Source organism: Nanorana parkeri, unplaced genomic scaffold, assembly GCF_000935625.1.
Source record: "Nanorana parkeri isolate BGI_ZX_2015 unplaced genomic scaffold, ASM93562v1 scaffold1069, whole genome shotgun sequence".
Taxonomy (NCBI): Eukaryota; Metazoa; Chordata; class Amphibia; order Anura; family Dicroglossidae; genus Nanorana; species Nanorana parkeri.
In genome coordinates, this window is record NW_017307337.1 from 57456 (window position 1) to 80052 (window position 22597).

General features: G+C 42.0%; 1 protein-coding gene across 1 annotated transcript in view; it reads right to left on the reverse strand.

The window, feature by feature from the left end:
* The window catches only part of GNAI1 (G protein subunit alpha i1), a 64855-nt gene that overhangs the window by 20009 nt on the left and 22249 nt on the right, over positions 1-22597 (reverse strand). The window contains exons 2-4 of the mRNA XM_018567586.1: positions 12534-12576; positions 10724-10865; positions 4908-5065 (exon numbers count right to left, since the gene is read on the reverse strand). Of these exons, the coding sequence (XP_018423088.1) occupies positions 4908-5065; positions 10724-10865; positions 12534-12576 (343 nt within the window). The remainder of the gene's footprint in view (positions 1-4907; positions 5066-10723; positions 10866-12533; positions 12577-22597) is intronic.

Sequence of the window (22597 nt, forward strand, 5' to 3'; positions counted from 1 at the left end):
CCGCCCCAAGGCCAGGTTCCACAATACACCCCCCCACCCTGCCATCTGGTTGCCATTTTCAATTGATGGGGAGGGGGGGCGTATTGTGGAACCTGGCCTTGGGGCGGCAGGGGGAGTAAATCCGGCCCTGTATACATACATAAACACACTTTCCAGAAACACTTTAGGGTGTCCCTACTCTTTCTCAAGTTCAATTGTATGCTAGACAGGTGATCAATATCAAGATATATCAGAGAGGAAACACATCATTGTCTCTTAAGTAACCAAAATCTTTTTATTTTTCCACCATTCCATCTAGTTGTGACCATAACAAAGTATGTGCAAACATATATGAATATGCCTGACATGCAGAGCCAGCAGAACCTTTACTCAGAGTGCTGATTTTTCTGGATAGAACCTAGTACATGCACTAAGCACAGTACAGAGAATGGCTCATAGTGAATACTGGAAGTCCCCAATACTGCCTCTCTGCACATGTACTGGGCAGACTGTTATTATTCTCTATGGCAAAGCTACTCGTTAATCTGCTATATCTAGGATTGGATCTTGTGCATTTCCTTAAAATGAGGATTCATATGTCTTCTGTCTGGGAACTTAGATCTGCTGAAATCATTCATTCAAATTGTAAAAGGCAATATATATATTATTGTTTTTAGTACATATTACGGGTAGGAATAAAAAAATTAAAAAAAGCAGCGTCACTCTGCTGTTTGGCATTATTGTGTGTAGCAAACTAAATGTGGACCAGAGAAAGCAAAGGAGAAAGTTGTCTGAGGGGGTCAGAAAGAAAACTGTAGACCAGCATGTAAATGGTAAAAGGCTAGAAGACCATCTCCAAACAGCTTGATGTTCCTGTGACTACAGTTGCCAATATTAAGAGCTTCGAGGTCCATGGGACCATAGCAAAAATCCCTAGATAAATAAAACAGATCCCAGATCGAACAAAGGGCTAGTATAAATCAGCGGCTCTCAACTTGTGGGTCGCGACCCTTTGTTGAGTGGGTCGCCGCGTCCATTTCTGCTGCGCTGGGTGAGAGCCTCCTCCTTGCGCAGCAGTGTCAGTCAGCGGGAGGACAGCAAGGGCTGTGAATATAAAAGTGCTGCTGTACACACTCCCTGGCCGCTGCAGCGACATCTAGTGGCCGGGGAGTGTTTACAGTAGGACTTTTATATTCACAGCTGTCTTCCTGCCTCCCATACAGTGCGGGCTCTGCAGGAGGCGGGCATCTTAGCAGTGCTGGGGCTGAGAAGGCTGCATGGAGACAGAGCAGGCAACCAGGTAGCAGGGGCTGGGGAAGGCTTGTATTCTTGTGAGTGTGCTTCTATTTTTATTCCAGAGTCCAGTGCCTCACCAAGTCCAGAGTCCAGTGCCTCACCAAGTCCAGAGTCCAGTGCCTCACCAAGTCCAGAGTCCAGTGCTCTGTTGGGGGTCACCAAAACTTGGCAAATGATACCAAGGGGTCCCGACCCTAGAAAGGTTGAGAACCACTGGTATAAATGGTAGTCAAAGAGCCACTGGAAAACTTCCAATGAGCTAGAAGATGAACTTCAAGTCAAGGTACATCAGAATGCAGTGAGCTCAAAGGAAGAAGATCCAGGGGGATTTCACTGTTGAAAGACAAACATAAAAAAAGCCAGACTGAAATTTGCTGAAATACATATTGACAAGCCACAACGATTCGCCGCCCGCCTCTCCGATTGTCCGGGAAGCAGGCTCCATGCTCCCTCATCACCAAGCGACAAGTGTCAGCATAAATTCAGAGATGATTTGAGGATTTACCATTAAGTGATACAATTTTGTTATTAGTTATGGTACTTGAATGCATTTTTAAGATTCAACTCCTGGGTTTAGTTACTACTATTACTTTAAATTAATATCACATAGTGGAACTTTGTTTACCGGCGCTTTTGCGGACACCAATCCTGAGAATCACATCCAGTGGAAAACTGACAGTCTGCTTTACACAGGTAAACAGGCTCAAGGTGGCCTGTTTACAGGGGCCGACAACCAGCGCCGCTAGGCATAGGGCGCTATCAGCGAATGGGTTAATTAACAAATCAAAGATTTGTTAAGACTATTTGGAGTACATATTTATTGTTCACATTTGTTTATATATTGTATTTTACAATTGTGGGCGGAATGGGTGATTAATTGATTTTAAACACTGTAGCACTTGTCATATATAAAACTATCTTGGTTAACAAGTTTCTTTTGACTTGGTGAAATTATATGTAGCAGCTACACTAAAGTGTTTTTCTTACATTAGCTCAGAGATTATGATTTTTTTTTCTTTTTAATTAACACCAACTGCACAGTTAATATTAGTAAATCATAATCTGAGCTAATAGGCAACCATTTGAACCAGGTCTGCCGAAAAAGGTTTGTAGGAAATTGTGAATGGCTATTTCCCACTCTCAAATCATAAGGACTATTTAGTAAGTAAATTCCAACTAGAATAGTGATTTAACAAGGTTATTCAGTTAAGTCTGAGCAATCCCCAACAATTGCACCAGTGACCGCAAGAATAAACCCCCAATACTAGTGTGAGTGCAGCACAATACCCTCAGGATTGGTGTCCGCAAAAGCAAAACCCACAATTAGGATCAGTGCAGGACAAGAAAAGCTCAGCATTGGTATCCGTGCAGCAAAATAATTAAAACTAATTAGGGTTTACTAAGGGTTAATAATCACCACACAGGACACCTCTGAGCACTAGAGGCCCATCTATTACCACAGAACCAATATGCACACAAAGAGCCTTATCCATCACCACACAGGATTCCTTTGAGCATCAGGAGCCCCTCTATCACCACAAGGGTCCACATTCGACCCTTAATGTCCTACCCATCAGCACTTTACATATTAAGGAGATTAATGGGGCATTAAAATGGAAACTGTGTTAAACATTCAGCATATAACATATAAGCAATACAACAGGTAATGAAACAATGAAATTAATGTGTTACCAACAGTCATCAATCTCCCTTTCACTAATTAACCTGCCACCCGATGTGGAGGGCATAAGATAGTTGCTATGGGGCAACAAAATTACTGGTATTGCTGAAACATTTGGCTATGAGGCCTACATCAGCAACATGCAGCATAACAAAGGCAGACCAACAAAACAAGCATGCTACAAATATTGTAGAACAATACACAGAACAAGCATTGCAGAAGATGAAACTTTCCCGTCTTGTACACTTAAAGTAATTTAGTTATCACTCATGGTGAAAATTATTTTAATATGGTGATGGCACACTTGAATTTTGAGGTTAGGATCAAAGAAAGGGTTAATTGCAGAAACGATTTGTAAAGGCTTTTTAAGGACGCTAATGATGCTCACACCTTGTGTTCTGATGAAGCCCCGCTGTGGGACGAGCGAAAGGAGTCAATGCAAAGGCACATACCTGCCCTCCTGTGGCTCAACTATTAAAGCTATGGTCGTTTGATCAAATCCCTAGTGGAAATTTCACGAGACTTGACCCCAACAGGAGTCTTGCTGGACAAATGTAACAATGGAAAACCGTTCCTGCAAGCAACATGGTGCCATACAACTGATTGCAATCAACTATCACCATGAGCAAAATCAATTTCATGCCCGCCGACGGGTAAGGGCTCTTTTTATGAACTTTGTTGATATCGTAATACATTGTGAATTCACCTGAAAGCCTCCATGTACAAGCTTTTTGGAGTAACACATGGAGATAGAAACGTGAATCAGCTGTACAGCCTGTGCAGTGTCATTTGATGTTATGACACTGTCACACCATGTGGCGAAACAACTACATTGTTTAAAAACTTTTACTTTGGATACATCAATACACCAACGTTTGTAACAAGTTATTGCCCTAATGCCCCGTTAACACCGGGCGGTTCAGCCGACATGAACAATCCCATACATTGATATGGAGACCGTTCATGCGACCGCGCAGTTCAGCGCGATCTGAACCGCCCCCTTCCCGAACTGCTCCCTGCACTATTTTGCCGCGCAGTTTCCATACAGCTTTCAATGGAACCGCGCCGATCAGGACCGTTTTGTGGGTGTTTAATTGCGTTTCAGTGCTGAAAACACAATTAAAACTCCCAAAGCCTCCCTTTTGAAATCAGCACGGAAACCGGTTCTAATGTTTAGACCCAATTAGGAGGGGCTAGGAAGTGCTGTGTGAATGTGTGTCGGTATGAAGACAAGGGGGTCATGTTTTTAATATGAGGGTCTATTTATTCGAATATTTTTGTACTAGTCAATAAATACATACATTTTGAATATATTTAGAGTTGGGTCTTTCAAGTGACTTCATGGTCATGGTTTTTTGCATGATCATATTTTTGTTTTGATGATGCTACAAATATACCATGTAGTAAGTTTAACGCACTGTGTTTAGGCCAGGGCTGGACAAATCTCTGAGAGATATTGGAGCCAGATGAAAAAGTTGGGAGCCAGGAAAAACACACCTGTAGCCATGGCAATCGGTATTTCCACACATTTAGCCAACATACTCGCACACATTTACAACAAGTTAGTAAAGTGTATGTGTGTAAATATATCAGTAAAACAGACCCACACAAATCCTGGCCACTGATTGTCTTTTATTTTTACGTTTACACATACTTTTCTACAGAACACAAATACACACCTCACTTATGCATATGTGATACAGTTACAGATCCACATGCTGTCTTCATCAAGGGCCAACATAGCTGAAGAAGCACTGACATGCATCACATGAAACCCAACTATAACTTGATATCAAGCAAGTCAGAAAATAACATCGATTTGCTGGGTTGGAAAATTATGAGCCACATTCACTGCCCTTGAGTGGTCTTTAAATATGATTTGGTCAGACTGTGCCCCAACATTTTACAGTCACCTGAAGTCCCAATGCCATTTGCTTTTAGGAATACTCACTATGCTGCAGAATCATTCAACTGGTATTCCCTTGATCTGTTGAAGCAGGCCTGTACCCCACCATCTTTCCACAAGCGTTTGATGACTCCAGCCAGCTCGGCAGTCATAAAGCCTTCTTCTGCCGCTCCAGCCAGTACAAAAAGTTGACGAGCATCATCCTGTCCAAAAACCATTGAAATTATTAAGAGGATTAAAAAAAAAAAAAAAAATACAGATTAAAAAAACAAAGTTAAAATGTTATGAATATATTGTCTTCATTAAAAAAGTTAATTTGGCTTTTCAAGATAAAAAAAACAAAAAAAAACAAACAGTCTTTACAATTAGTTGTACTATGTTTAAAATATTTTTAACAGCAACTCCATAAAAGACATGGAAGCAATCAATGAGCTAGTAATGCTTTTCAACAAGTCAGAAATCCCATTTAATTTAAGTTGCCTTAAGGAAAGTGTAATTTTTGTTCAGTGAATATACATACACTATAGTTGTATACTCACTCCTACATATTTTTTGTCATTGGAAAATAGAGATTTGTAGAATGGCCACTAGAGGCAGCAAACCCAATTTAAACAGCAATGCTTCTAAAGAGTCAGCTAACTCGCAGACCTGCATTAGGAGAAGGAGCAACAAAGCAGAATCACTGAGCAGCACTCAAAACCACAAATCAAACGAAAATGATTCACAAAAGGGTGAAGAGTTTGGAGAAGGCAGGAGAAGTGAACAAGCCAGGACAACATAGCTGAACTGGAAAGTGAGCTGAATTGGAGAATTTTGTCCAAATCAGCTATGTTTTCCTACATTGTTCACTTCTACCTTCTCCAAACTCTTCACCCTTATGTGAATAACTCTATATATGTCTAGCCATTTTTCGTTTCTTATTTTTGGTATATTAAAAGAGCAGCAACAATCTCATGTGAGGTTTTTATAGCTACTTTTGTTCAAGTTGGGTAGAGCCACCCTCTCTAATTGTACCAAATGATCCTTAAGGGCTGGTTAACACCATAGTGCGTTCCAGAGCGTTCGGCCTCTAGAACACACTGGAATGCAAGTTTTCTCCACTTTTGGGGCAGGAAGGGGCGTCAATGGCACCACAGCCACGCCCCCCTGCCCGCAGTGCGATCGACGGCACCCGAACATTGTCTGCATGCAGCATTTTTACAGATCCCACTGGACCGGAACGCAGGCACTAATGAAGCTGGCTCCTGAAGAAGTCAATATTAATTTGTTCACCCTTTATCTAAACCCATGAATTAAAATTTAAAGTGACACTAAACTCGAGTTAAATTTTAAAAATGCATTCAGTAACTTGACTATCAACAATACTGTATCTTATTTGTGTATAACTTGGCTGTAGATCCTCAAAATCATCTCTGAAGGTTGCCGACACTGTCCTTTCTGGAGGGTGGCTACTTTTGTTCCCCATGGTCCCTGTGTGTTGTAAAGTAGCCACCACTGCAAGCTCACGCCTGTGATAATCCCAATACAAATTAGTAAACTAAATGTGTGATTTGTAGTCCATCACAGGCGTGAGCTTGGAGCGGTGACTACTTTACAACGCACAGGGACCATGGGGAACATAAGTAGCCCCCCTCCAGAAGGAAGGACAGTGTCAGCACCTATTCAAAGATGAGTTGAGGATCTACAGCTGAGTGAGGCACATAAGAGATTAGGGCTGCAACCAATGATTATTTTCATAAATCGATTAGTTGGCCGATTATTTTTTTGAATAATCGAATAAAAATTAAATACTATCCTTAATTTAAAATAAAATACACAAATGCAGTGTTACAAGGTTTTCAGAATTAAACTACATGCACAATTTTTTGCAATCGCACTGCTCTGGAATGCACGACATTGCGGTACGGTGTGTTCCAGTGTGGGCGATCACACTGTGAATGGGAGGTGCGTTTGGTGTGCCATTGAAATGAATGCCACTGCAAATGCACATACCGCAGCAGAATATGTCAGGCCGAAACCGAAAATGATTTTTTTCCCCACCTTTTATAATTGTTTTTCTTTTATTAATTGTATTGTAAGTACATGGTGCTTTAATAGTTTCAGCCAGGGAATGACAGCTGCCAGTGGCAAGATTCCGCAGACAGCAGCTGAATGTTAATACAGCAGGTAGTGGGCTGGTGCAAGAGCCAGCTTGCTACTGGCCATTTCACATTGCAATAGCCAATAGCAGGCTGGCTATGGCACCCGCCCACTGCTTGCTGTGCCCTCCTCCCAGCATGGAAGAGAGAGCTAGGGGATCCAACCAGCTAATCAATGAGACTAGTTGACAACTATTCCCCTTAATCGATTATTATCAAATAATCAGTTGGTTGCAGCCCTAAAAAAGATACATTTTTGTTAATAGTTATGGAACTTTAATGCATTAAGATTTAAAGTGACATTAGGGGAAAACTTCTGCCTGTGTAATAGAGATGAGGAGGCATCTTTCGTTCAAACCAGGACATCAGCCTAGGGTGGCAATGCAGTTCCTTCATAGATACAGTGGAATAAGTAAAAGGTGTCACCCTAGGACAGGAAGTGTTTTGCCGGCAGGGGGAAAAAAATAAAATCTGAATTTGCCACATCTAAAGGACTAATAAAACTGCAACATATTACAGTGTTGCTTATTTGGCTAAACTGCGCTTCAAATTTCTCCAATGGAACACCGTAAAAAACAAAGCTATGCCAGGCGTTCTGGCAGTTCACTAATACAACAAAAAAAGTTTTGGGTAGGGAAACACTAGTTGTTTTTCTATAATTTCCTCAATCCAGCCTTAAAGGAGCACCCTTGGAAACTTGACATTTTCAAACAACCCTTTTCACAAGCTAGTAGAAAGCAATAAAACCGCAAGACCGGTGTTAGACAAGCTCATGAATTCCAGGCACAGGTACAATATTACATAGATGGGTCAAGTTCCATTGAAGCTGTTCATGCAAATGTAAACAAACAAAACAGCTGAACTCTTTTCAGTATTACATTTCTACTTAAGATTCATGAAAACATGGGTAGAAAAATATGGTCAATCTAATGTTCAACAGCAGATTAAACTTTCTATACTTTGTCCAGCAAAGCTTGATGGATATTTGGACTGAGAAGAGCTGAAATAAGCTTATTGTCACCTTGACCCAAAGTAAACATGCCAGGAAAGTGCACAGCCTGTGAAGTCAAGTAATGCAGAATATGCCAGTGGCCTAGTGGGCAGGGACTGATGTGAATGAGCACTATGTAAAGCGCTGTAATAACTAAATAATGCCATTACTGAACTGTAGGAAGAAAACATACAAATATAATTGCCAACTCCAGATAAACATGAAGAACTGAAAAAATTAAAATGCAGACTCAAGTCTGTTAGCACTGGGACTAGTCCGCTGGCAATAGAGGAAATGAAAAATATCTGACTGAACACTGAGTGTTGGGAACTAGCTCACGTGACTAAATCATTCACATCATTTTGGCATAGTGGTAGAGGAGTATAGCCGGAAAAAGAGCCTTGCTGGCACAGCCATGTTTTAGTTTGGGCTTGTTTTTTTTCACTATGAAGAAATCTGCAGATTAAGATAGTGAAGATGGGTGTGTCACAGCGAGCTACAAGCCAGAACATCTGTATAGCATTAAGGATACTCAAAGATTGTGCTATCTACCAACAATTCAAGAACTGCCTACAGTACACTAAAGCTGGGCACACACCTTGAAACCATCGCAAGACAACCATCGTACGATCTGCCTATCTCGGATAGGCAGATCATACTTGCGATGATCGCAAGCCGCGCCCCCGAGGGGCAGGCTTTCCGATGACCGCAATGCTGAACGGGCAGTGTGCGCTTGCTCACACCGGCCCGTCCGGCTTTTATCTTATGTACATGCCACACACCCGCCCAAAATCGTACGATTCTCGTCGGGTTTTCGAACATGTTCCTAAGATAAAAGTCGAGCGACCTTACAGTAGCAGAGGTCGCACGTCCCCACACACCTTACGATAATCGTACGATTGCGGGATTTCCCACGATTATCGTAAGGTGTGTGGCCAACTTTAGGCAGCAGAAAAGTACTGCGCAGATCCAAAAGGTACACACTGACAGGCTGAAAATATGCACAAACTGCTTTGAAGTCTCCTTCAAAATAAAGAGCCATTTTTTTTTTTATTAGTTTCCAATTTCAGGTGATTAACTTCCACATTTGTCACATACGATTATATGTGTATTTAATGTTTTTTATGTATGTTATCTACCCGTAAAAGTCTCATGAGTGGATTCCCCAGCAGACCAAGGCCACTTCACACCAAGGCGCTTCGTCACGCATTTTTTTTCCCCCGCACTGAAACGCATACAAATCATAATCCCATGCATTCCAAAAGTGCTGAATTGCAGATAATAATAAGCCCGTTGTTTTAAAATAGTCCATGAGCTTCTTTTGTGGTGCTTATCAGCTTGTTTTCCTCTATAGACTTCAATGGAAACACGCTGATCAGCGCGTTTTTTGCAGCCGAGGCGGCTTTTCATTGGGCGACTAAAATTGAGCTGAAAACTAGCCTTAAAAACGCTCTGACATATGAACAGAAAATGACTGAAACACTGTCACCCTGGTGTGGATGGGGACTCAGAGCTGGTATTCAAATGACACTCTGATGTTGAAATATCAGTGCTGAATCTGTATTACTTGGACAAGTATCGATACTTGGTCTGTGAAGAATAGTAGGAGCGAGTGCGCGCGAGAGAGAGAGAGAGAGAGAGAGGGAGAGATCATCTCAACTCATACATTAAAAACAGGGATGCACAAACCCCAGGAACCCCGTATGCTCCTTCAAAATGCCTCCGAACGTCTGAATGTTCTCTAGTCTAGTAGCTGGAAAAGTATCTGTACTTGCTATCTAAACATCCCTACACTCTATATAAAATACTCCACTTTGTGCCTCATAAAAGGTTATATAGGGAGGGGAAGGAGCTTGCAAAGCACAGACTGTAATTAGAGAGACTCCCAGAAAAGGAGAAGGCTATGGTGGGACTATGTTTGTGAACTGACTAGTCAGATTTTCTAGCAACTTCAAAAGGCACTTTGCAAGTGAGTGAGTAAAAACCTTATGGAAAGGAAAATACTAGCATTTAATATACCCGATTTTCTGTGCTTTACAATCAATTCTTAAGTTAATGACAGGGCCCCTTTAAATATTGAATATACAAAGACTTGGCTCAAATTTCTGGCACAGTAGTTTATATTGTAAAGCGCTGCGCAAACTGTTGGCGCTAAATATGCATAAATCCTGTATATTAATAATAATCTGTTGAAAATTCAAGATAAGGAAAGCCCTGTCTGCCCCACCCAATCGACAAACGTCAACTGAAAAATTAATGGAGTCGGGCAGTTAACAGCCACCGTTCGGGAATTCAAGCAGCTGAGCTCATGCGGCTGCTTGAATAAAATAGCCAGCAGTGGAGAACCAAATGCTTTTCCCTTGTTTGGTTCTCAGTACACGCATGGGCCGCTTTACTTTAAAGGCTTTAAAAAACACCCCCCTTCCCCCCCCCCCAAAAAAAGCTGAAACACGTGCAAGTTTCTTTCACAGTTTTGTGAACTATACAGACAAACTATTGTCAGCAAAATTCCCAGCTCAGTACAAAAGCTATGAGCATTATAAAGCAAAGTGATGCGTTTCAACCCCCCGATTGACCAGCTGTAACATACAATAAAGGAGGAGCCCAAGTCCAAAAAAGTGGGAAGTTTATAGCAAACGAGGCTCAAAGGGGATAGAAAGCTGACAAGTGATTCAACCTAGTTGAGCACAAAAGCCAGCACAAAAATGAAATAACAAATTTCCGGTACTTACGGCTCTGGCTGGATCGCCAAAGTCTATCTTCAATCTGCCCATAGCTCGAATAATGGCAATAATGGACTGTATGGTGTTGCTGTATACCACAGCTTTGTACTGTTTACATTCTTCTTCTGAATAGCCAGCTTCATGAATAATTCTGAAACAAAAATATAAACCATTCAAAATGTAGCCAACGAGCATTTCAATACCATTTGTAAGAATTTCTCTTCACAGTACTGGATGGCATCAACCATATAATTTAGAGGACTTAACCTAACCTTTACTCTCAGTCTAAATATCGTGCTGGACGGGTAACAAAAATATAGATCTCTTTAACCCTTTCGCTGCCAAGGACGTACGTCGTACAGAGCTACAAAAGTGCTTCCAGCTGGCCAGCTCAGTATGCCGTACGGACCTGGCATTTACAGTTCTACTATAAGCTGATGGTCGCTTTAGCGACCATCAGCTTATAGTAGAACTGTTCAGCAGACTGTCCCCTTTAAGTGGTGCACACCATGCACATGCGCTGCAGTGCGTTGTTAGAACGCATCGCAGTGCATGATCTTTATTTTTTTCTTTAAAAAAAAACCATTCAATTAACTGTGGCAGCGCATGCCAAAGCTTTGTGACTCATTGCCATGCGTTGTGATACCTTGTGTTGCAATTAAATATACATCTGTAACATTTTATCACAACACAAACACCAAAACAATTTTTTACATAAGTCGATTACAGTTTTGCATACCTTCATTTTTTTACCTTTTCGCAAAAAGGCGCAATTACAAATTTGCTAATATTTGTTATTTATTAACTCAATACAGTTTTATCTTTTAGATTTAGTCAGAAAATAATTTATTTTGTGCACGGATACTGATTTTGGTGTTTCCGGAGGGCTTGGCAGCGAAAGGGTTAAAAGTGACTTTTCTTTTCTCACTTCACCTTTATTAGCTGCAAGGGTACAGAGGACAAAAAGTGCACATTAACGCTGTAGCCACATTATTATTAGGCATCACCAGTGCTGGTGGATTAGTTCAGGGTTATTAAAAGGAGAACCATGAGGTGAGTGATTTTCACTCAACCTCATAATTTGAGCCAACGTGTGACAATGAAACTGTCACACGTCGGCTCAATCATTCGGTAACTGAGCGAACACATAACGTCGCTCGTTTACTTCTTGATCATGTCCCTGCAGAGAGCCCGTGACTGTCACTCACGACTCACTGCAGTGATTTCCCCCCCTCCCCGCCAGTGCTGACTGGTGGAACGGACGGGGAGGGGGCGGGTACAGCTGGCTCTGCCTCTAGGTAGGCAGAGCCAGCTGTCAATCACACAGCTGTGGGGATCGTCAGTAATGTCGAGATCCATCCTGGCTGCGGCAGTCTCAGTATACCACGAGCTGTAGTTCACGATATAGTGAGCTTTGGGTAACGGGGGGACGCTAGTTTGTGTCCTTCTGTGACCCTTAGGAGAACTATGGGGAAAAACACTTACCCCATAGTTCTCCTTTAAAGGTATATTAAGGTAAAAAAAACGATTAGCCTTTAGTACTACTTTAAGGTAATGAACAATACATATGATATAAAACTGTTGTGCAGTGGCAAAAAGATTATGGTTAGCTCATGGACTAAAGGCAAGTAATTAATCTGCAGAGCATGGGAGGGACATGACCACACTGCAGGAATGTATACATTTCCTGTAAACAGTAAATGCATACATCAAACTATAGGGCTTCAAAATCAAAATGGAAGACAAGTAAAAAGAAGGGATACTACATTATAAATCTACGTTACTACACATGAAGAAATATACACAAAATGAGGCTTACTTCATTTGTTTGACAATTGTGCTTTTCCCTGACTCGCCAGCTCCTGAAAAGAGAAACAAAAACATACCAACATTAATGAAAGGCTTCCAAAAATGCTTGAATAGCCACTCCCTGCCCTCTAATATTAGGACAATAAAATATCTAATAAAATATAGTGTAAAAGAAGATACCCAATGACAGATTTAAGATCCAAAACTAGTAAACGGTTAGCCACTCAAAGAAGACAAAAACGGACAGTGCAACTTGGTCAAAGAAAGTCAAGGGTTTCGGCATGTTTAACCACTTAAAGACCATGGTGTTTCACCCCCTTGCTGCCAGGACATTTTTCAGTATTAGGCGCTGCGGTACTTTGACTGATGTTTATTCCGTCATGGAATTTCATACCATTTTTTGGGGACAGATAGAGCTTTCTTTTAGTGGTATTTAATCACCACGGGGGGTTTTATTTTTTACTATATAAAACAAAAAAAGTACCCTAAATTTTGAACAAAAAACCATGTTTCCCTATAAAATGTTATGAAACATTTTTCACCCCAATTTTTTGGTATAATATAAAAGACGGGGTCACGTCGGGTAAATAGACACTAAACATGTCAACCTTTAAAATTGCGCGCGCCCGCGAAATCGCAGAAAACTTCCCGCAACCAAAATTGGCCATAGGCGACGCTTTAAACGTATTTACCGCTCATCAGTTTAGTGTCATCAGTGATTGATGGCCCTAGACTTATTGTTCTCACTTCGATGTTCGCGGCGATATATGTAACATGTGCGGCGTAATGGGCGCAATCGTCGTTTTTGTACATAGACGCACCCGACGCATGTTTGCGTGTGTATGTGGGGGGGGCGGGGGACTTTAAAACATTTTTTGTGTTATTTTGTTTAATTATTATTTGTGAATATTTTTTTAGCTTCTTTATTTTTTTTTAATGCTGTAATTTTTTTTAAACTTTTTTTTTTAGACTTAACTTTATTGCTATAACATAGGGGACTAAGGAATCCCCTATGTAATAGCCAATTCACCAAACAGGTCCTCTTTATGGAGACATCAGGGGTCTCCAAGACCTCTGATGTCACCTAGGGACCCCCACAGAAGCTGATGAAGCAGAGATTCAGCTTCTTACTGTTTTCCCTCTCGTGTGCGCGCTGAGTGCCGCACACGAGAAGGGGGAGGGGCAGGACGTCTCAAGACGCCCTCCCGCTCCTAGCTGACGTCCGTCCAGCCGTTCACAAACGGCCATGGACGGAAGGTAGTTAAAGTAAAATTGCAGGAACATTGGTGATAAAACTGTGTGCTAAAGATGTTTTGTGGTCCTAATGTAGGATTATGCACAAATACTCTAGGCCAGCCATGGCAAACCTGTGGCACATGAGGCTAAGTGTCGGTTGCCTGAGCCCGCACTCTCCAAACTGCCTCCGGTGTCCCACCGGTCTCCATGTCATATTAAAAGGCATTTAAAGATGGCCACCGCAATTCGTAGCAGCCATCTTTAAAACCTGGAAGGTGCCCATTCCCTATTTAATATATTGCAGAATTAGCAACACATTAAATGAAAATCCTAACCCTAACCCCTGGTGGTCCAGTGGAGGATCAGTATGATCTGCATCTCTGGCTGATGCAGATTACACTCATTCTCCACTGGACCACCAGTATAATCCCCAAGTGCCCCACTGAACCCAAGGAATGAAGCCCTCTCCCTGCCAAACAGGTAAGCAGGAGAGGGGGACATTTTATTGAGTGTGTGATGTGTAGGTGTGTGTTTTACTGAGTGTGTTTTTTGAATGTGTGTCATGTGTGTGTATGATATGTGTATATGATGTGTATGATATGTGTGTGTTTTTATATGAGTGTATATGATGTGTGTGTTTATGAATGCATGATTACATGTGTTTGTATAAATATTTGAATATGTGCGTTTCACAATTTGCCTAAATGTGTTTCCCTATTTCGGACTTTTAAAAAGAAAAGGGTGAAGTTCCTCTTTAAAGCAGATCTAAAACAAAAAAAAAAACAAAAAAAAAAAAACAAACATTTAGAATATTAGTGTTTACCAATCCCAAATGCTGTGTCTGCATTCACTATTAGGCTTTTTCCTTTATTTTCACCTGGTGATCCGGCCAATAACACCCTTCCTCTCTTAGGATGGCTCTAGCAACACTGTCAGTCTGGGGAGAGGGTAGAGATAGATGCACTAGCAAATTTGGATGGACTTGACTAATAAATAAGGCTGAGCTACAGCTAACACTTTAAAATGACACTAAACTCAGGAGTTAAATTGAATGCATTTAAGTACCTGGACAAACAACAAAAATGTATCTCATTTGTGTATCAGTCAGCTGTTGATCGGAAATTTATTTATTTTTTTTTTTAGACCCAGTGACTCATTAATAGCACAGAACAAAGCTAATGTGTGTTGCTGCAAGTCTATAAAATGGAATCTGTTTAAAACCATGAAAAGGGGTTAAGAACACATGAGCGAGGCACAATAAGAGCTGTTATGAACATACAACTGCTTTGCATTGAAATCTGAAAATCAAGAGTATGAGAACAATGCCTGACAAACTTCAATTCTACAGTTCTCCAACCACCGCAACTGCTAGGCATCTCTTTTATTGGGCAGGAATCCATATTTTCTAAATAGAGCAAGATCACTTTGGTCAAGATCAATGTGATAACAATGACAGAGAAAAAGAAGGGGGAAAGTGTCACTATCAATTCAGTTCTATAATGCATCACAATTCATAGTGTACTGGCAATAGTACATTGTTTTGGGACAGACCATTATGTTAATAACTAGTAAGATTAAGGCCCCCTGCACACAGACCTCCTGCATTAAACTATTTTTATGCTTCCCAGATCACTTATTCCGGGATTTAGATGTTCTGGGGTTTAGCTGCAATTAAATGCATTTTGTTACGTAAAGCCTGGAAAAACGGTCGTAGGATGGAGAAAATTCTTGTTTGTGTAAATGCACCTGACACGCTGTTATATGTCTAGGTGTGCACAGCCACAGCAAAGCATTATACAGTATGCTTTCAGGTGCATTTAGACAAGAGCTTGCATCTGTATGAATTCCTGTGTGCATGGGACCTTCTGCATTGATAAAATAATGGGAACACATTTTCTTAAAAAACAAAAAAACAAACCTAGCCAGCTGCCAATTTTAAAATGATCTAACCAGAAAATCTATGGCTAAAAACAAAGCTATGAGCAACAGCCCCTTCCCTTTCCCCAACCTCTCCTTCACCTTTTTAAGAGCTTTAAAACAAACAATCACAAAAGGCATGACACTCAGCACAGTTCAAGACTTCCATAACATTCAACCAGTTTGTTCATGAACCTCGACGTTCACGCCCCAAAGTTCTTCAGTACAGTATGTTAAAGGATGGCTTTTATAGAAAAAAAAACCCAACGCATTGCATGTGCACATTACTCAATAGCCCGGGCAAGCTATTAAACCAGGAAATGCAGGCAGGCATTCTATTTATAAAGCTAAAACATATGGTAACATTACATCAAGGTAATCACACTATGATACAATACTCAATTAGCACTGTTTAGACTTTACTGTTTTGTTCTGCCAGCCAAACTGGTTATAGGACAGGAAATGATGTTGAATACTTTGCAATCTTTTTTTTCCCTTAACGCATTCCCAGCTTACTGCCACTAGAACAGTTTATACAGCTGCTTATTCTTGAAAACACTCCATGCCTCATCTAAGTAGCCATTTCAGTTCAGGGGCGCACATTTGCTACTAATGGAAGCTCGATAGGAAGCCCAAATGTCACCCATTACCTTGGTTCTCAACTGGTGGGTCCTGACCCAAAAGTGGGTCACCTAGTCTTTCCACTTTTCTAGGTGAGAGGCCAAGCAGCCATTCAAAATACGCTGCCCGGTACAGAGTGTCAGCTTGAGGTGGGGTGGGCTCCATCCCCAAGTGCATTTCTTACAGATCCCTCATATGTCCTGTAGGCGGTGCCTGGACAGGAGTGCCATCACATTCTGGCTCCCGCCACCTCTACAGGGTGTGCATGGGAGTTGTACAAGCAATGCACATATGGATGGAACTCCATCACAGCACAGCAATCCACACCGGACCCCAGGCTGAGGATCCAGTTCTCGTAAGATAGGGAGACTGGGTGGAGCTTAAAAACAAAAATTGGTGTATGTATGTGTGGGAGATTGTGTCTCTGTGTGTGTCTTTGAGGGCCCATTCACACTAGTACAGTGCGTCATCGCAGTCCCGTGCGATTAACGCACTGTACCACGCAATCGCAAATACCACGTGTGCTGGTGTGAGAAGTACATTGCAATTCATTTGAATGACACCCCAAACGCACCTCCCGCCCACAGTTCTATTGGCCGCATCGGAACTCGCAGTACCGCAATGCCGAGCATTACATTGCAGTGCAACTTGGGTCACGGCTTAATGACCAAGGACAAATGTGGGTCCTAAGGTTACACAGGTTGAGAACCACGGACCTATTAGCAACTGACAATGCCAAGCTAGGGGGCCATTTACATCACATGTGTCGGGGCTGCGGTGGCCATTGTTTTCAGCACAACCCCAACACAAGACAAGGCAATTCACCTTGTCCTGGATGGACACCTTTCACACCACTGCGTTGTGGTAGGAATGTAGTGATGCGCACGGAAAAGTATGGCATGCCCGGCTATTTTTCAGCACGGGAACAACTGTCTCGCCACCCACTATGCCTGTAGAAATTAATGACATGTCACTTGTGTTCTAAAAGAAAAAAAAAAGAAGAAGTACACAGTGCAATGTGCCAGGATTGCCACTGTGTTGGGCAGTGCACACCAGTTGCTGTGTTTTGCGCAGTGGCCGATGTGAATGGACCCTAAAAGCACTATGCCAGAAGTGTCACAACTTCAGTTAAAGCTCAACTCCGGACTGAAACTTTTCAGCAGCTTTAAAATGACATTTCTTACCCTCCTTTCATAATGTAATGCTTCAGCCACTGTGACATTGCTCCCAGAAACCAGCCCCCAAAAAAATGCTGGATTTCCCTTATTTCTAGTTTATAAGACTATTGGGCGTTGCGCCCACTCCTTACCACCATTCTTAACTTCCCCCTTGCAGTTATTTTTTTTAGAAGTGGCCACGCAATTATGTCCCCACTGGATGTAGTTGGAGGACACAGGCATCCCTGACTGTCTGTCCTGCCCAAGAACACAGCCAACCGATTGACAGGGCTAGAGGCTCCCGGTCTGTCCGGCCAAATTACATCTCCGGGGGTAGACTGGCAAGCTATGTAAATGAGCACACAGTCTCACTGAAAGCACCCCTCCAAAAAGGTAAGGTGCTTTACAAACTCTAAAACAAAGAAGGGAATTTACAAAAAACTGGAACAGAATCTGGAGCAGCTGCGCATAGTAACCAAGCTTTGAAAAAAGAAAGAAGCCGATTGGTTGCCATGAACAACTGCTCCAGTCTTAATAAATCCCCCTCACAAGTTCAGCTTTAAACACTTGTCTCAACATCCAGCGCTCAATAGAAAAAGACGGTTGCAATGGAAAACCATAAAACAGGTGCCCTCCGGTTGGAGCACGTTCACACGCCAAGCACTGTCAGAATAAAATTAAAAAGGCACACCACTTGGCGATATTTTATTGTAATTAGTACGGATCACACAGCAGCATTTGGTCCCGCCTCAGGTCCGCCCACTCCGACACATTTCACCCAATCCAGCTTAAACAACTAAGCCCGGTTTGGCGGACCCGAGGCGGAACTCAATGCTGTTGTGTGATATGTACTAATTACAATAAAATACCGGCAAGTGAGATACAGAGTGCGGCCGGGTTCTTTTATCCTGACATGTCTTAACATGATGCATGTTCAACAAATCACAACTTATGCACTCCAGATAACCACCAGGTTATGTGCATAACACAATTAATATGTTAATTGTATTCTGTTGAAAGTACACAAAATAATTTTAATTGCTGTGGAATTCCCTACCATTAGATGAATGGGTAGATGAGTAGATATGGAATATTTCCCAACAGGAAGTGAAGGGAAATCTCCCCAATTGGGAGTGCCTTTCCATAGTGTAGGAAGCTCACTATCACAATGGCTTCCTTTAAGATTTGCCTTTTCACACCAGGAGCACAATATACTACTTCTTGCTATACAATACCTTCTACATAATGCTTCGGATAGTTTAGTAACACATTGCCTGCTGCAAACTAAAACAAAAATGCAACAAGCAGTACTTTTTCTAATGCAACGCACCCACAACTCACCCATAATGGGCAAATGGGAACAGGGTTTAAAACATAACCAGGGGTCTCAAACTCAATTCAATTGGCGGCCACTGGACACATTTTCTTCTCCCATGGGGGATGCATGCCAAATTTCAAAACAAAGTGTTAATGTCAGTATATGTGTTTATAATGTCAGTATATGCGTTTGTGATGGTTGCTTTGTATGTTATCTCAGTATATTTTTTTGATGGTGTGCATGTTTGTGTGTATTGTCAGGATTTCTGTGAGTGATGTTTGTATGTGTGTGTTAATGTTCCTGGTGTGTCATATCAGTATGCATACATTTGTAAGTGAGTGGATTTTTTTTCCCCACAGAAATACGCACTACACCCCCCCAAATACACACAATAATACTCACCCCCACACAGAATTACACATACAACACACACCTACAAAAAAAATAAAAAATAGAGCCCCCCTCACCTACTTAAATTTTTTGCAGGGAGGGGGCACAATGCCTGATGGTTCAGTGGTTGATTCGTATGGTCTGCACCTTTGGCTGGTGCAGACATTACTAATCCTTAGTTTCAGACAACGCTCGGTTAAAAGGTGCCCATACACCTTACGACCATCGCAAGACTTTTGTCTTGCGATGGTCGTAAGCTTATTAGAAAGCTGGTACGATCTGCCCATCTTGGATAGGCAGATCGTACTTGCGATCATCGAAAGCCCGCCCTGCTTAGGGGCGGGCTTCCGATCACTGCAAACGGGCAGTGTGCGCGTGCGCACACCGGCCCGTTCGGCAGTTGTCAAACAAGCCTGCTTGTTCGACGGAAGACGTGCGACCGTACAGTAGAAACGATCGCACGACTTCCATACACTCTACGATTATCGTACGATCGCGGGATTTCCCGCGATTCTCGTACGAGAATCGTACAGTGTATGGGCACCTTAAGACTGTCAGTGCGCACGCCGCTCTGACTCACACTGACTGCCGGCACTGCCAGGAGCAGCTATGCGGTCTGCATCCAACACAGATGCCAACTGTAGCTGTTTCGCCAAGTACATGGTCCATGACTGCATGCCTGACTTGTCAGCCGGCTGCATGGTATTGGTTTGCGGTGAGACCCCTGCATATTACTACTTATGCACTTTTGTATAAAGTCTCCTTTCACCTCCGTGGTGGCCTGATTATTTCCTCTTTTTTTTACTTTTAAATTTCCCGCCGGTTCTGCCCCCTTGCGACACGGACGCTCGCAAGGGACGGAACCTGGAAGACGGCATCGGCCGGAGGACACAGGGGGATCGTGGACATGTAAGTAACGCGCTGTGTGATCCTGAGTGAGGCTTGGGGTTACCGCTTTTGGTAATGAAAATTAACCCCGAGCCACACTCGGGATAACTGCCAGGGAGGTTAAGTACCAATCTAGCTACTGTAATTATTTTATTGTTACCTGGGTCAATGTGGCAATTTTTCCTCACCATTTAATAGGGAAACACAATGCAAAAAATATTTTTGTTATAGAATAGAGAAGCCTAAATCCTCTTATTGCTGTATTGCCATTTGGGGAAATTCCTTTTGAGAGGAAATATATGTAAGCAGTGCCCAAGACAAATTTAAAAACCTGACAGAGGTTGTAAACCTTTCCCATTTTAAATTGAGTTGCACTATAAAACACCATAACATTTGTTTTTTTTCCCCCGTGAAGTAGATGACATACAGTATAAAAGGCAACATAGCCTTTCATGATTGCTGTGCCATGTAAACTTATTGGTTTCTGAAAAATTCCGAAAGCTTAATAAAAGTCATTGGACTGTAGAAAGGACATCAAATTAGCTGCAGCAATACTGCAAATAGCAGCCAAGCCTCTACTATTTAATGAGTTCAGAGACATAGCATTCATGTGCTACGTGCACTGACCTTGGGTAAACTTCATTTCACTTTTTAAACACAAGTTTCACTCTGTCAAGATTCATCCGTCAGAATGAACACATAAAAAAACAGTCTTAGGCCTCATTCACACAGGCAACGATATACACGTGATTATATGCAACTACAGGACATTACTACATGCATATTAATGCAGGTCATGATTTTAAATGGTCTAATGCACACCGTGTGCTTACTTGTTATCAGTTTAAATGTGGTTAGAAGAAATAGAAATCTGTGCATCCAGGGGCAAATTAGTTACTCTGCACACGATGCGTGTAAACACAAATAAAAGGGGGTATGGAACACCTAAAAACACATGTAAACCCATGGCCATTTTACATATAAATGCAAAACCAACATACTTCCCAGATCAATTTCTCCCATGTTTAAAAAAAAAAAAAGAGAAGTAAAGCCAGCCAAACATCTTTTTTGTCCCAACTTCTTTTAGGTCACTGAATTACATTTCCTAATGTATTCCTGTGACCCCAAGTCACCAGATCCCGCTATCAGCTGACAGAGCCAAAGCTTGGGAAGAATCCCAGCAATATAGTTGGGCTTCACCCAGGTGCTTGACAGTTGGATCTACCCCTCCAGCCGTGCACACCACCTCCCATCTGTCCATCCATCCAGTGAGCGATGGGGGGACAGGAGGGGAGGGAGAATCCCTGCAAAAGTCAGTGACTGACCGTCACCATTCTCTATGGAGAAGAGAGAGGGAGCAGACTGATCACTGGCCACAAGGGTCAGCTCTCGGTCTTAGAAAGTCAGCAATGTCCCACATCGGCTCTGAGCAGCCGGGACAGTATATTTAATCTCCCCACATTTATCCTTTAAATAACAAGAGGCCTATATGAATGAGACCTAATAAGAAATCACGCAGTCCACCAGTCAGAATAAATTCTGTTTATTCTTGCCAGGTGTGCATGTTGTTTTTTATTTAACAGTACATTACAAAAAAATGTAAAAAATGCTGCAAACGTTAATGTTCTCATTGTAAATAGTTTAGCAAGGTGAGTTTGTAAGGGGGTTATTCACAAAAGGGTGAAGAGTTTGGGGTAGGCAGCAGAAGTGAACAATCTAGGACAACATAGCTGAACTGGAAAGTGAGCTGAATTGGAGAATTTTTCCAAATCAGCTTTTTTGTCCTAGATTGTTCACTTGTCCTGCCTTCTCCTAACTCTTCCATTTTGATGCGTTTTGACACGTTTGTGATGTGGATGTCCCTGGATGATGCCAATCTATTGTTTCTTTTTTATGGGTTCGTGCGTTTTGATGCATTCCGATGCGATCAGATGCAGCTAAAACAGGTCGAACAGTACTTTTTCTGACCTGCATCTGAACGGACTGCAATGGTGTGAATACAACACGAGAAAGCCCATAGGAAAGCATTGTGATGTATTTTGGCTGCAGCAGTCAAACTGAACGGACTGCATCGCAACTGCATATGGTGTGAACTAGCCCCGAGTCCTTGCGGATAAATTAGCAAACAAAGCATTAAACTGTAAAAAAAGGAACCAATAGCTCAACTCGCGAAGGCAAACGTTGCATATGCTACATTCCACATTTAGCCAATTAAATAAAACACTGGGGGACATTAGTTTTGTCACAGGTAGGCAATGCTAAAGTAGTGAAGGAGAAGTGAAGCAGATTTCAGACGTATGTTTCATCCTTAGACAGCTTCTTTCATAAATTCTTCCTTCAGATGCTCTGCCATGACACACAAGCTGACCACTTCTTGTGTGTGTGTCTGTTCTGAGAGAAAACCTGTCTCCTAGTGATTTCAATCTCCACTCATAAACCTATTGCAAGACATGTGCAAAGCTGTCACAGTTTCCAGTCCAGTATTACAGGGGCATGAGATGTAAATAAACAAAAACCGTTGGATACTTTGTTTCCTGACAGCCTGCT